The sequence below is a fragment of the Haemorhous mexicanus genome, chromosome 3 (genome assembly GCF_027477595.1).
Source record: "Haemorhous mexicanus isolate bHaeMex1 chromosome 3, bHaeMex1.pri, whole genome shotgun sequence".
NCBI lineage: Eukaryota > Metazoa > Chordata > Aves > Passeriformes > Fringillidae > Haemorhous > Haemorhous mexicanus.
This window is the reverse complement of record NC_082343.1, coordinates 93,386,455-93,402,529: the sequence shown is the minus strand read 5'-3', so window position 1 is coordinate 93,402,529 and position 16,075 is coordinate 93,386,455. Positions and strand designations below refer to the sequence as shown.

The window sequence follows — 16,075 nt, the reverse complement described above, 5'->3', positions numbered from 1 at the left end:
ATTTGTCCCCACATCAGGTACAAGTCTAAGCCCTGTTCAAAACAGCTTGTCAAAGAACCTGCTTCAGAAAGCCTGAGGCACTAACACAGCTGGAATGATGGCTGGACTTCAGCTACCCCACACCATTCTTCGTGCCCCACATACTTGTCTTGATTCCCCACGTTTGCGGTGCTCTCACACTGCCATGACCAGGAGACCCAATCTCAGTGTCAGAGGCACCCTTTGCTTCTACATATGCCTACCACATTTTCCTGGGTTTTTTTTCAGGGATGGTCTGATTTCTTAGAGAAGAGGAAGAGGAGAGTTTCTGCTCAGGAATGGCAAGGAGGTTTGACTTTGTGGCATTAGAGAGGTACAGGTCTCTTCCATCATCACAATCAAGGACCACCATGTGGACATGCAGCACAAGGTTCTGAAGCAGGTTCCTTGGTGTCAAAAACCCCATGCCAAGGAAAGGGCATAAAATATCAACTCTGAGTAAACACTATCTTCCATTGCACCCCAGACTTCATTGGAAATGCTTATAGAAGTTAAACTTTTTTAGAGCTTCATTCAGAAGCTCTAGATTCACATATGATATAGTGATGAAAAAAATACCCCAATGCATCAAACCACTGAGCTGTGATGTCACTGAAGTGGCATCAGTTCAGAATTCAGAGAAAATCAAAGATTTCAATTAGAAAACTGCCACTAAAGGAAAGTTTTATCCTTACAACTGTGATAAACAAAAAGAGCATGCTGCTGCATACAGCTCTGCATATTGTTTGTTCAAGTAAGTGGCAAAATCTTCTCTAAATCTCCACAGCATCAATTACATACTCTGTTAATATTATCATTGTGCCTTTTATCCTTTCTGGTTTGTCCTCTTCTGTTGGTATGACATGAATGCCTGCACTACCTGATTTTATGTATCTCTATAGATTTCATTCAGTGCCTCTATAAAGATGAACAAAACCACCCTTTTAATTCCTTGAGAGCTGAAAAATTCTCATGTGATCTGAACTCTTCAGCTCTCTTTTGCTTATTTCTTCATAGTTTTACATCAAAATTTTCAGATATTATGAATAAAACTGAAAAAAACAATTGCAATGGATAGTATAACAAGGGCACACTATTTACAGATGCATGTCTATTCTTCAGATTTCCCAACATATTATATCAAGACTTCCCACAGAAAAAGAATGAATGTTTTAACTGCACTTAGAATAAGGAAAGCAAAAGCTGTCAGGTGCCCTAACATTAATTAATTCCCTAACAATATACAGAGCTAACTCAGGTAATTCCTTCTATTGAGCATGCCCTTGACTTGACAAGCACTCAATTTAACAAACCTACTGAAGGTGCCTGTCCTACCTTCGTTAGCACTGCAAAACTTTACCTGAAACTTGCCATACCAATTAATTTAGGTAAATACACAATTATGGCATTGCAATATCAAAGATCTTTTAGTTAAATGTGGAGCTCATCTTTAGCAATGCAAAACAAACCCTAAGCACAACTTGGCAGTAAGTTTGCAATGCAGGTTTCAAACTCAGTACAAACATGAATGAAACTAGAAAGGATCAGTTAGTCCTTTCACTAGCTTTAAAATCAGTTTTTACACTCTCTTAGTACTAGGAGCTGTTTCCATCATTACAAAACCAGTAATGCTACAGCAACTTCAGCATTTTTTAGCTATGATAAAATTTAAATGGGAATGAGGCTCCTAATTCATAGCCTCAACCCACACCATACAATCCACAAAAATAATCATAAGTGATGTACTTTTCCTTGAACTGTGAATACCAAAAAGACAATGAAGAAACCCAACTAAAATGTTTTTCTGTTCTGCATCCTGAGAATATGCTCTCCAGACCACAGTAGTGGCTGCTTGACAGACTGGCTTCCCAGTGGGATTAGTACAGTTACCAATGAGGAAGAATAGTGAGGTACTGTAAAGAGTTCAAACAATTTCCCAAAGCTCCTTGTCCTGTCCTGGAGGCAATCATTTCTCCATGTGCCACAAATTTGCCAAAGGCATTCCCTGAGGACCAAGACATTTCCCTATGTAATTTATCACTGCACATGTGCCCCCACTGCTCAGACACCACATCCTTTTGGATTAAGACTTCTGACACCCTTAGGTGTCCTGGTCTTTGCCAATCCAAGAGTATGAAACACATGAAACCCAAATTAAAAAAACTGGCCTTTCAACACAAAGTGTTACTTTAGATTTTATTCCCATTAAAATGACAAGAAAAAAAAGCTTCAATTTCATCCCAGATTGGGCTTTTTTCTGAGTTACAGCAAAAAGAAAACTCTTATTCAGCTGTTACTTAGCAGTAGAATTCAGCACAATATACACAGAGATCATTTCAAGTCCAGATCTGAAATTAATCAACCCAACTGACTGGAAGTCATCCATCTAATACCCACTGAGGCTAACCACCACCACAACACAAGATGCTAAAATTGCAGGCATGCTTCTGGTACTATTTTAATACAGACTTTACCAAGAGCCATCACAGAATTCTTCTGAGTACATCCAATTAAGCTCCCAGTTAGGTAACTTGCTATTTGTAAATCCATTAGAAATATACTCAGGCAACTAATATTAAAAGCATGTCAATATTTTTAAGCATCCTAAATGCAATTTATGTTTTCCCAAATTGCCAATTCTCAACACAGAGTTCATTTACTGTACACAACAAAACCTGTTGAAAATAGTAGGAACCACCATGAGGTGCATGGAAAGGGGGGGTACAACACAACCAAAGTCAAATTTTCTTTGTGTTAAAGCTGGGTTACAATCAAACAGCAAGCCAAAACCAGCAAACCCAGAGATTAACTAATCTCTTTATTTAAAACTTATCCCCTAGCATTTTAAGGCTTGACACTGTGTAATATTTAGTTTCTTTCTCATTCATTCCCCAAGGGTGCTCAACATGTCACTGCAAATTGAGGCATTATTATTCCCCTTAAGGAATGTATTCAAGTCAGTACCTGAGCAGTTGCAACATGTTTTAACATCAGAGGGATGCCACATGCACTGCTGGCCAGGAGCTTAGTGTTCAACCAACTATACATGCACAGCAAATCATCCTGGGTAAGGCTGAAACAGCTTGTTCCAAACCAGAGCAGTTATTTAGCAGGCATCAACCTAGCTTACTCCATGCTATAGCACCCTCAGAAAAACATCCACTGTGTAATTCTGAAAGCATACTGAGTGATGATAGCAATATTTCAAAAGCAAAGCACTGTGACCCTGGAAAATTTGTCTCACTTTATCTAGCATTTATGGACCTGTTACATTGCTGCTTCCTCTGGGAACACACTGCAGCTTCTCTCCCTCTCCCTCCCCCATGAAGCACTTGGTGTACCTACACTTCTTCCATGCTGCATTCTCTGTTATCTTCTGTCCCTCTTTTGTCTGGGAACAGTAGCCATCTCCTCACTCATTCTCTACACTGAATGCAGCTTAAAACCACAGGCTTTGTAGTTTTAAGGTTTCATTAAGGTCTTGCACAAAGTTTAGCAGTAACAAAGGCTCGTCTGTATCACATCCCTGTATTTCTTTAACATAAAATCTTTAATACAGTAAAAACATTTTTATTGAGCTCAAAATGTACCCCTTTTAACTCTAAAACCACCTTCCCTGTTTGTAGCATTTCTAATCCTTGCTAGGTGGTGCCAAAGTTTATAGAAACTGTCTGCATGTGGCCTTGGCAAACCTTGGAACAGCATTACATGAAATAACCTCACTTGTTTCCTTGTCCTAAACCTTTCACGTGTATACTCCAGTCCTGCTTGCTTGTCACACTGCTGCCTGACCCGAGCACATTTTATCCCTTTTCCCTCCTAACCAGTCTTTGACATTTTCTATGGTTGCTGACATTCACCTGGAAGTCCAGACACAGCTGGACCTGTCTGAGAGTAGAGAAGGCAGACCAAGGACCCATGGCCTTCAGTTCCTAGTCCTTCCCATAGCATGGCTGTGGCCCATTGTGAGCACACTCACTGGGCCAGGCAATACATGAGCCCAGTTCCAGGGCAGCACTGACCCAGGAGAGCTCCAAAGGAGCTGCACCCTGTCTGGGGGCAGACGGAGAGCTCAGCCAAACCAAGCCCTGCTGTACCACTTACCCTCAGGGCTGGAAAGCAGGGGCTGGACCCACTTCATTTACTAGAACAGACCTAACACCTGAGACTAGAACTTAAAAATGTGTCTTCATCTGGGAACTGAGCTTGCAGGGCTTCCTGGACAGATGCTATTTTTCACCATACAGGCACCACTGAAGCTACTCCTCAAATTCTATTATCTAGTTACACAAGAACACAATGCTATTCCTGGAATTCCTTTAGTAAATGCTAAAATCAAAATTAACTCTCTACTGTAAAAGCTGTGAGAATACAAAAATAAAATGTATAAATAAAATGTTTACAAAAAACATACATGTGTGATATTACTCTTATCCTATCTTATACTTTATCTTTTTTCTCTAGAAAATAAGATTTGTTAGTCTATGACAATTAGTTATTCTGTTTTCTGAATATCAACAGCCATTGTCCTTCACGGAGCACCTACAGGTACCAGCTAACTGTAAATGTTACAGCTATTATTTTACTATTTCCTAAATTCCATTTCAGACACTTTTTAACTGAAATTTCCTGTAGTCCTTATGTATCAAAGGTTCAGAGCAGTCTGTGATTAAAACAATAGGTTTGCTACTTTGGTATAACTTTTTATCTGAATGTGCTGCAAAATAAATATATATGCCAAGTGCAATGTAGATCTATAATTTAGATTACTAGCTCTCATCTGGCATATGACTCCGACTGAAATAAGAGCAGCTTTCACTCTACATAGAAAAAAACTGTTTATATATGTAGGGGATATAACTGGTATAAAAAAATAGTGTTTCTTCTTTCTGGTCAAAAGGCAGCAAAAAAAAAAAAAAAAAAAAGAAACCAAACCAAACCAACAACAACAACAAGAACAAACAAAAAATACCAAACCAAAAAAAACTCAAAAAATAAAACCACCAAAACCCAAAAACAATCAAACCAAAAAAAAGCAACAAACAACAGCATCAACAAAAAAATCAAGAGCATTTACCCAAAACAGCCTAGTGACTAGAAGTACTTAAGGTGATAATGCTGCAGAATGAAGATTCCAGGGTGTAGGGGGTAGTATCTCCAGAAAAATCTGGGCATCACCCCCTGATTAAAGTCTGCCTCCAGCTTCAAAGTCTGGCTTACAGGTTTTTGCTACATACTATATGATGGCACAAAAGAAACATCACGTAATTTTGAAACTGCCTGCAGTCAGATTTCTTCCAATACAACATATTGGATAAAATAATATACATCTTCAATGAAAAAAATTAAGCTATAAAAGGCAAATGATACAACAGATGAGACATACAGCATATTCTTGAATCTCCTGAGTGTATCTGTAGTTTTCTCTAAGGGCCTGATCACATATCTGAAGAAAAATGTGGAGGTTAAAAAAACAGTGTGATAGCTTATATATTTAAATACAAGTACAAATCTGGTTAATGTCCAGTGTTAAAGCACACTTTTTAATGTTAACATTTGATTTGGTCTTTCTCTGTAAGGACAAGCACTCCCACAGAACAGAGTAGGTTTAGATTTGATATTAGGAAGAAATTCCTTTCTGTGAGGGTGATGAGGCACTGGAACACATGGCCCAGAGCTGTGGATGCCCCATCCCTGGCAGTGTTCAAGGCCAAGTTGGATGGGGCGATGAGCAACCTGGTCTAATGGGAGGTGCTCCTGTCCAGGCAGGATGGTTGGAACCAGGTGATCTTTAAGGTTCCTTCCAACCCAAACCATTCTGTGATTCTATGATTAAACCAAACTCCAGGGCCTGCAATGGAGCCCCCCCAAGGCAGTTCTTGAGGTCAGTGTGAAGTCCTGTTCCCAGGGATTCAACCATGCACAGGAAGTAAATGGAAACTTTCTACACTCTTCAAAAGTTCAGCCAAGTAATCTTCAATTTTACCCTGTAAACATGGACCACTGCAAACTGCTGAAAATATAAAGAATCTTCTCACACAGAAAAAAATTACTTTTTTCTAAATTTGGTGGTGGGAAAAAAATCAAGTTGTATATGGATCCAAGTACCTCAAATAAAGCAAATTTTTCCTCTCATTTCCATTATTCATAAAATTACTTTCCTTGATTTACAAAATCACTGGCAAGTCATTCACACTCTTAATAGAAGTAAGAGAGAAAGTAACTGAAGGCCTTTATGAGAAGCTCTGACAACCTCACCCTCATTGCTCAAGGGGACAAAAAACAAATATCCCGCATTTGCTCAGGAGAGAGGGTGAATGACTCCAGTGTATGAGCTCCAGCACCTGTACATAGCCCACATCCCTGCCTGACACTGCAAATGGAGCACTGCCAGCACAGCTGTGGATGCAGGAAGGACAGAGGGACAGGGAAGCACCTGGGTCACCCATTGGGCCACCAGCGTGCACCAAGATGCTGCAGTGGGTGTGACAGTGATGACAGGGAAATCCCAGCCTTATGGAGTATCTCCCATGCTTCCTGGGGGAGCAGGGAGACATGGCATATCCATGCACTATTCCTGCAGTTCTGCACCACAAATCTCAGCCTGCTTGCACAAAAAGGTGCTAAGATCCTCTGTCAAGACAGAAAAACAAAAGAAACAATTCTAACCTGCCATTAAGAGAGGGCAGGCTGCCAGTTCTGCTGAAGGGAGAGGCTCCCTGCCTGCTGGCAGCTGAGTCACAGCCCAGCTCCTCACCCAGCCCTTCACAGCTTCAGCAATCTCCTGAAGTCTTGAAGCTGGTATGTACTTGCAATTTAAAAAAATCACAAATGCCTGGAGAGGAGGTAATTATGACCTGCCACTCCTATCCTGTCACCTGGAACTGAACAGTGACATCTCCCTATCTCATGGATCACTGACTGTAGGGATCATGTTGGACTTATATGGGTAAGCACGTGCCCTCCATCCAGCACCCAGCTTACTGTGGCTCAGCACAACTGCAGTTCCAGATATAAACCTGGGTATTTGAGCCTTCTGGGTTTTACTGTCATAGCACTAAATGGCATGCCCTTAAAATAGGGTCTGGGCCCAGTTAAAACCCTTCTAGGACTGGAAGTCATGTCTCACCTGAAGAGCCCTGTCCCCCATTTGCAGAGAAGTATCTCCAGTGAGCACAGCACACCTGGTGCAGGGGGCTGCCATGCTGCAACACAACTGACAGCTGTGCCCCCATGGGGGTGCTCCACAGTGGCAGCACCATGGTCCCACCCCACCACCCAAGCAGGCACATCTGGTCATCCACCCTGGTGGAGCACGCCAGCTGGCAGCACCCACAGGATGCTCAGACCAGCTCCTGACACTACCTGTGATCCACAAACTGGGAGCTACTAAAACAGACAAACAGAGCAAATGGAGAATCGCTGCCAGAACTGTGCAGATCTTTTAGTGTTTAACCTACTTATTGCTCAGAAGACAAATGAAGCATTAAAAGAGGTCTCTGGAGTAAAACAATATAGTTAAAAATAACAGATGACTGTTTGGGAAGATCATTCCTCTCTTGTGAGCAATAGCTGGAAATTATTATCTGTTTTAACGGTACAAAACAAAAAAGGAAAGAAACATAGAGTCTCATTGAAATCAGTGGAAGAATCTCACTCTCATTCCATTTGAAATGGAATCCAACAACCTGTAACTTCTCACAGCAAAAACACATTAGATAAGGTTGGTAAACATTCCTGGGAAGGGCAAAATCCTTAGGTGAAGTTGTGTTTACAGAAACAAGTTAAGCTCAATGGAAACTGGCACAGAAGCACGCAAAATGGGGACTCTGCTCCCCAGTCACTGAATCACTTGCTTTGTGCAATGCACTGCAGTCAAAGGTGCCTGTTCTTCCCTGCTGAAACACTGTGAATGAAACTCAAGGGGTAACGGCAGAAACACTGATCCAACAAAGCAATTCAGTCATATCCCAAGGTATTAACATTTGCACAGCTGGAGGACAGGATTCAAGTTTTTCATTATTTATTAACTGGTCTGTACCATAATTACCAGTTGCTTGAGCAGTTAAGGCTACACTGCTCTATGAAAGAGATACAATGTTCTGAAGAAGCTCTGGGAAATATTTTCCATTACTCCATCTCATTAAGTTCCTTCCTCTTTTTCTTCCTCTGTCCAATCCCTCTGTATCTTTCATATTGTTTATTTTTTCAAATACTTGCCTGTGCTATGTTCATTCCTTTGGTTGTTCTGTCCCAAGTAAAACAGCTTCGTCTTCTGCCAGCTATTTCCTTTTGTCTTGCCAATGTTACTAAAAGAGACTTTCTAGCTGGCATGCATCTCCTCCCCGACCAGCTACCCAGAACAGAAGCATGTCAGAAAACAACCTCATTGACTGAGATGCAGCTTCATTTTACCACATTCTTCACAGCCACAGTCAGCTTCTCAGGGACTTTGAGCACTGTGCATGATGCTTGCAGCCTTTTTACACAGCCTGTGAGGAAAAGGCTGGACCTGTCTCCCATTTTACTTTACTGTCCTAATCCCCATGAGAATCACATGTATGTTGTGTCTATCTAGACCTCCTTCTGTGGTGGGCCAAGTGGTCCCACAAGTGGAAATCCAAAACCAAAATAATCTACTCCAGGTTCTACATCATCACTGGATGTGCAAGAAAAACCACCAAAATTGCCTTTACTGGGGACACTCCTTCAAATTATACCAATGAAATCATGTACCCTTAAACTTCCTTATTATATGCTCCAGGGCATAGAGTACAAACTGCTCATGCTATGATAAACCCAGAAAGCCTCGTGCAGTGAAGGACAAGTTAGTACACACTGATTAACCCAGCAGGCAGAATACTCTCCCATGTGGTCCTCTAAGACACAAACCTTCTTAGTCAATTCAGGAACCAATAAAATACACAATAAAGAAGACACATCACCAACCAAGAGAGAACAGTGATCAAATCAATGATCACATCAATGATTAAATCTCTGACAAGCTGGATGCCAAAGTCAGCTTTGTCAAGAGAGACCTATTCTCACTACAAATCCAGAATCAGAAATCCTGTCCTTTCAGTAGACACTTTCAGCTGTATTTCAAGTTAATATCCTGTACCTTTAGTCTCTAGTCACAGCCACCAGTGATTCTACAATGTCTGCTTAACTTTGTAAGAGTGTGGTCACAAAAGCACAAATCCCTTCTCAGACTGAGAACATTCAAGCCAGCTGGTCACATTTTCCATGAGAATACCCTTTTACAGGAAATGCATCTCAGAGTAGGTCTGGGCTCCACACATAAACACTGAAGAAGCTCTACACTCCAGGGCCCTCCAAGGGTAAAGCCACACAAGGAAGAAGACAGGGATCTCAGACATATCATACAGTCATACAGTAGTTGATGGCTTTCACCAGCAGTGCAGTTTTGGACTTTGGTGATCAGTTCTGCCTCTGCCCTGCCTACACTTAAACGAGAGTTTGACAAAAAAGGACTGTGGAAAACACTGAATTCTGGAAACATACTTCCTAGCAGCTTGAACATGCCCCATGAAAGATGTACAGGATTCCTGGAAATACTTCTCTAAGGAAGGAGGGACATGCAAAGGTTAACAAGGCATCCTTTGGCTGCAAGGAGCAGGAAATCACCGAGGAAGAGTCAGTGTCATCTCCACAGCTGCAGTTCTATTACAGCATAAACCACAGAGCCCTCTCTCTTTGTATATTAAACTGCTGTAATTAACATTTTTAAGGGAGCAAACAGAGTACTTGCCTGTATTTATGAATGATGGCATTAAATAACCTTCCATCGCGCCAGCAGGTAGTGAAATTTTCACAGCGTATTCCAGCATAACCTTCTGTTGTTTGCTGTGACCACAGGAGCAGTCTCTCCTTAGCAGACATGTCCTCTGACTCCCCAGTAACATGGATATCAGATATCTAAAACACAGTTAATGTAAAAATTACAGTTACATCTAATCCATAAGAATAATTTAAGATATTGCAGAAATATCACTCTCCATTGCTGGAGATTTTGTTGTCTGGTATCTGCCTACATGAATACAATTATTATTCAGGTACTGTATTAATATTCTTTCATGTCTTATCCTTATGCACTCTTAGTATCTTCAATGTTAAATACAAAATTAACAGTTTTCTTCAGTTAGCCAGTTCTCAGTCCCTTAATTTCTGGGTAAAATATAATACTATTGCATAATGCAAAATACTTAACTGTTTATTTATGCTGATAATACAAATTATTTTTATGTATGACAACCAATATGTAAAATGCTGAATAAGAATATATAAAATGCAATATGTTTTATATGTATATAGTCACACTTACACAATAACCATACTTATATTATTCATAGCCATGAAATTCCTCTCTTGAAACAAATTGATTTATAGTTCATGTTCTGGAATTCAGTGACATAACAGTCCTTCTGAGTGAAAACTGATCACAGCTGTAAGACAAAATTTTCTGAGAAGGATTTTAGGAATTTTAATTTTAGGACTAAAAGACTGAAGGATTATAAATAGAAAGTTTGTCTGATCAAGAAGGTTCAGCTTTGTATTATCTAAGGATTATCAACTTCTTATCAGGGAAAGCAGGAAAGCATTGAGAATTTTACATTCAAATACTACTTTATAGTACATTAGTTCATCCTTTAGTGAAGTTCAGTCAGTTTCCTTGGAAAACTACTACAGCATAAATATAAAGCAGACTTTTCCCTAAATTGTACATGTATTGTTTGTACCTCATATGACAGAAATTGTACTCAATATAAAGGTAAGCATAAAAAGGAAGAAAAATAAGATGCGCCTTGACAAAAAAAGTGCTAGAGCATGTTTGCATTTTTCTAAGTGACTGCCTTTTACCACTTATCCTAACAAGAGACAATATAAGGTGTCATTATGAACTACATAGGAACCTATGTACCACAATATGGAGCTCAGCCATTACAACAAGCAGGCAGGGCTGCTTGGGCAGAGGCAAGAGGGCTTGAGGCAATGCCACAGCTTGTGGGTAGACAGCAGGCACCTCTGTGAGCCCCCCTGCAGGAGGCTGCTCCCCACGAGCACACACCCAGCACTGCAGAGACACAGGGGTGCTCTGGCTCCAGAGCCAGCCTGAGGCCACAGCTCAGGGCAGGTTTGCCCACAAACAACTCCAAGTGCTCCAGTTTGCTGCAGAAGAGCTGTAAATTGAGCTGTGCCAATTCCAGCAATCCTGTTCTGGCATAAACCAGGCAGCTACACCCAAGAGGTCAGATGGGATGGTTGTAACTTCTCCCAGCCTCAGCACACAAAGATATCTTGTGTCTGGGCTCTGACAGGGGGAATTCCAACAGGCTAGGCTGGAAATTATGGGGTTTTCTCACATTAGAGCCACAAAATCACAGTGTCAAGAATGATGTATAGCTTGCCTACTGATGTTGCTATGTCATGGCCTAAGACAAGGTGGTGGGAAGCACTGGGAAGCAGGGAACTAGAGGAAGACCCTTAGAGATATCAGGACAATGGAGCTCACTGCAATTTCTGCTTTACCATCTCTCATACTTTCAGAGAATGATGAGCATTTACACCTATACAGTAACTTATAAATAAACTTAATGTTGGAAAAAAAAGTACATTACTTTCTATTCAAGTAACCCCAAAATCACAAGTTGTGAATGCAGTCCTTCATAGATAGATACCTATCACAGGCCACTGTATCTGCTAGATCTATGTAAGGGAAAAATACAAACACCAATGCTAGAAAGCAAAACAATTTTAACTGTTCAACTAGCCCCTAAATAACCTGACAGCATTTTTTGCATCCTATTATCTCCAGCTTCAGCACATTTTTAAGAAGAATCAAACAGAAGGGGAAAGCCCCCCTTTTATTTTCTTCAAAACACAATAGAGAACACCTGCGGCCGTGATCATTTGTAAATTTCTAGGTATCAAAATCCTGCAAAGAGTATTCACTGAATGAAATACCAACGGGACGAGATGTTTCTGTAAAGACAACAGAAAATACAAAGTGGCAAAAGACCAACTTGTAACCACTCAGAAAGTTTTCTTGTAAAAATCTAGGGAACTCAGCTGTAGTGCAAGATTTTTCTGTGGGTTAGCTTTATCGTTTGGTATTTCAAAGCAAGAAAGCAAACTAAATGTTTTTTCAGTAGCTTTAGTTTCTATTCATCACAAAACAACGAGATCACAATGTAAATGAAGTCAACCATATACTGCTTATCCGGACAACGCTTCTGAAAGAGATGATGTCATCTCCAAGTGCCAGATGTCCAGCATTAAAAAAAACAAACCAAAAAACCAAACCCAAACCTATATTTTTTGTCTGTCATTTTCAGAAACTCCTCTGTGCATAATCCTTAATTATCAGATTTTTTAATATACTCTAACATGAGCAAGCTAACAATGCAATTTGCTAATGGCCCCTCCTTACTGCCGAGTTCAAACCCTTAGCCCCTTCACGGTTAATTGAGCAGGGATGGCTCTGTGCACTTCAGACTGCAGAGAGTGCAAACACAGCATGTTTGAGGGCACACTAGATTCCTCTGGAAACAAGCAATTTCAAATATCAAGGTAACTTCTGAAGACTGTACTAGTATCTGGTGTTAGATATAAGCAACATTTCAGTCATGACACAAACACAAGGACAACTTTCACTCTGAACATGACTATAAGGGAAGCTCACAGTTGAAATTTTGGATGGCTAAAAGATTAATTCCGTTTATTACACGAAGATGAACAGTTTTCTGATCCAAAATCTTCCAAGCACCCTAGTTAGCCATCTGAAGAGAAAGAAAAAGGCTTTTCACTCATAGAGGGAGCCCATTTCACTACAGGTTAAGGAACATTAACATCAGCCTGAGACCTGAAACAGCCTGAGCACTTCTGTTCTCTAAATAAAGTATTTCACCTTTCAAGGCTAACATTTCAGACTTTTTCATAAACATTGAAATAGTATTTTAAAATCAGAAATGCTCTAAGTGAAATAAAAACACTCTAAGTGAAATGGTGAGTCAAATGGTTATATTTTATTACACCTACAAATATGAGCTCTAGTTTGCAAGGTGCCCTAATAACTTAAAACTTCTTAACAAGTAAAATACCACCACAACAAAATAAGGTGTAAGAGAAAGGGAGAGATCCCATCTTTCCTTTGATAATCCCATAAGGACAGTAGAGATACTTATCCACCAACTATGCATTATCATCAATATTTCTAACATCATTTCCCATAGGAGAAAAACAGAAGGACTATTAAACTAAGAATGCTAGAACAGAAAATAAATTAAGGGGAAATCAAATCTTCTACTCATAAAATTTAGTCCTTCCAAGCAAAGTTTGTGTGAACCTTTTGTATCCCACAAGCCTACCATTTGCTCACTATAAACTGCTTAAGTAGAGCACATTTGTTCCTTAAGCGTGGAAAGAACAAATTACAGCACTTGCATGAGTTTGAGCAGTTGTTTGCCAGGGATACAGTTCTCCAAATTATCTCAAAGCCTGTGAATTAAAAGTTATGCAAGAAAAAGCAACAGAGGCAATTCTCTATACAGCCCTTCTATTTCAGGATCAAAGTCTTAACTAGCACTAAATACTCTCTCTTATAACTGGAAGAATGTGTTCACTTCTGCTTTTTCTCAGCCTGTAAATTCCCCCTGCACCACACAGTATACAAAATCCAAACACCAAAAAACCTCAAGCTCTTTCCTTGCACTGATTTTAGTGATGCAGTTTGGAGCCCAAAGAGCAGAGCAGACTGAGGAAGACTTTTCCAAGAGATCAACAGTGATGCTGTATTTCTGCAATTTATTTTCACACTGCAAACAGAAGAGCAAGACTCATACAGATAGCAAGAAGTCTACCCTCTGATTCCATCTTATTCCAAATGGCTTGAAGCAAGACTAAACTTTACATAACGTACTAAACTGCACAAATGTATATAATGAGCCAGAGATGCATGATTCTGGGGTACCATCTCTCTCCCAGGCCACATTATGAGCTGAGAAATGCTTATTAAGCTTCAGCAGAAAGCAAGAAACTTTTCTCTCAAAGCTATTAATGAGTAACCAAGAGCAACACTTCAGCAGATCCCTCTGAGTTCTGTAATCAGGAAAACAGAGGTAATGAAGTAGCTCATATTTGAACACAAAATCATATTCTTTTACAGGCATAAGGAACTGTGCCACAGCAAGAAACTCAAAGGATGTATTTTAGTAGAGGGGACAGTACTGTTTCAGAGGGTAAGTTGCCACATCTCTGTTACAGTGCAAATTATTCAACTGTACCAATGAGTTTCCTCTGGTGTCTGCTTCTCAGTTTGAAAAGCCAACATGCTTTCAATTATCAGCCACATCTGAGGCACGGTCTAAGTTGAGAGTACATTACAGCATAGGTAAGTTGACAAGGTAAGGGAAGGCTACTGATCTTTGTAATTACAGTAAAGAAAATGGTAAAGCTGAGATTGCTAACTGCAAACTTTGTGTGCCAGCTCAGGCCAGTAACAGGACCTTTGCAAACTCTTATAATTACCAGCTTTGTTTAGTATAAAAAAGGACAGATATATAAGATATTAAAATGCTTTTTTAGTTCTCAAAAACAATCAGAAGGAAAGTGGTTATGAGTTTGTACAGTAATTAAAGTCTGAAATCTAGTTTTTCCTGGTTTTGTTTAGAGTCAAACCTTGGTGTTCTTAAATTACTTATACTGAGAATGTTGGGTTGAGAAAGGGAACTGAACTTAGCAACTGAGGCATTTAGCCTGATGTGTCAGTAGTTTCACATTCATGCAATGTCTTCTCAATATCAGTTGATGTAGGTACTCAACAGAAATCTTCTTTTTTCTCCCTTCCTCTGTGGTAACAAGCGGTATAGACCCAGTTGGAGTAATCAGTGCAGCAGCATTAGAAGCTGCATTACTTTCATTATTCAGGAAAAAGCAGCCATGCTTAGCTGAACAGACAAGGGCTCATACCCTCTTTCTCAGCAGTGATGTTTTGTACAAATCAAAGGACATTCCTAAGCTGTCCCTGAATTCCAGCTAAGATTAAGAGGGCAAAGATCTCTGTGTGTATTAGGAGGTTATTTGTACTACTGTGAACTGCATGTCGTAATTGGGTGTGTTATCTATGTTTAAAAAACTAAGCTCAGACAAAGTATTGTTTGATTCCTGTTAGAAAAGTAATTTATATAAGCAAAAGACGTTCAGTTAGCTCTTTGCTGGAAAGAATACCTTTGGCATATGCCCATTCCCTCTGCTCACTCAGCTGAAAGCTCAGATGTCCCCACTGAGCACAGGGGATCTGTTTTGGGCCAGACCCTGGTATCAGCATTTGGCTCACATGTACAGATTTCAGTTATCCCAAAGATGGGTGGGGCAAAATTGGAAATATGGATTGACTTGGTAAGCATGGTTACCAAAACTTTGCTTTCCTTCAGATATTCTGCAGCTAAGATTGTATTTTTGTTTCTTTTATTGCAAAAACAAAATAATCCTACCCTCAGAGGAAGATGGAATTTTAATAATTAATACTAATAGCTCATCTAGACAGTTTAGGAGGAAAGATCCTTTAAAAGAAGTGTAAAGTGCTATTAACAGGATTAATATTCACTTGTTCTATTTCAAGCTGCCTCTATCATTCTTCAGTTCCTACCAGCCATAACCAAAGAGAAGTAGAAATATTCCTTTGCTTGATATAAAACCCAAAGGAATTACAAGACCATGAAGAGGTGAATGAGAACTCTAAAATTCACTCCACCTTCTAGCAACATTTTAACATGAAAATCTCTTTCCTAAATTGGGAAGCAGATCAAACTACAGAGAGAAAAATAGGATAAGAATATATCAATAGTCCTAAAGTATAGAGTTATTACAGAGCCTTTGAAAAATATCAAGTGATATGTTCTGTCCTACAAATATCCATAGTATCATAGCATGGTAAAAGGTTCATATACAGCATAGTGAATATATTTTTGTAATACAAAAATTACTGTTCAAATACTTATCCTAAGCTAACTTTCAAAGACAATGCACTGTATCAAAA

The 16,075-nt window shown here is 39.7% G+C and overlaps 1 protein-coding gene across 13 annotated transcripts in view; it reads right to left on the bottom strand.

Annotated features, from left to right (window-relative positions):
* Window positions 1-16,075, bottom strand: part of DST (dystonin) — a 288,896-nt gene that overhangs the window by 150,018 nt on the left and 122,803 nt on the right. For all 13 annotated transcript variants that reach the window (XM_059842688.1, XM_059842695.1, XM_059842696.1 and 10 more), the window contains one exon: window positions 9,791-9,957. In XM_059842688.1, coding sequence (XP_059698671.1) covers window positions 9,791-9,957 — 167 coding nt within the window. The remainder of the gene's footprint in view (window positions 1-9,790; window positions 9,958-16,075) is intronic.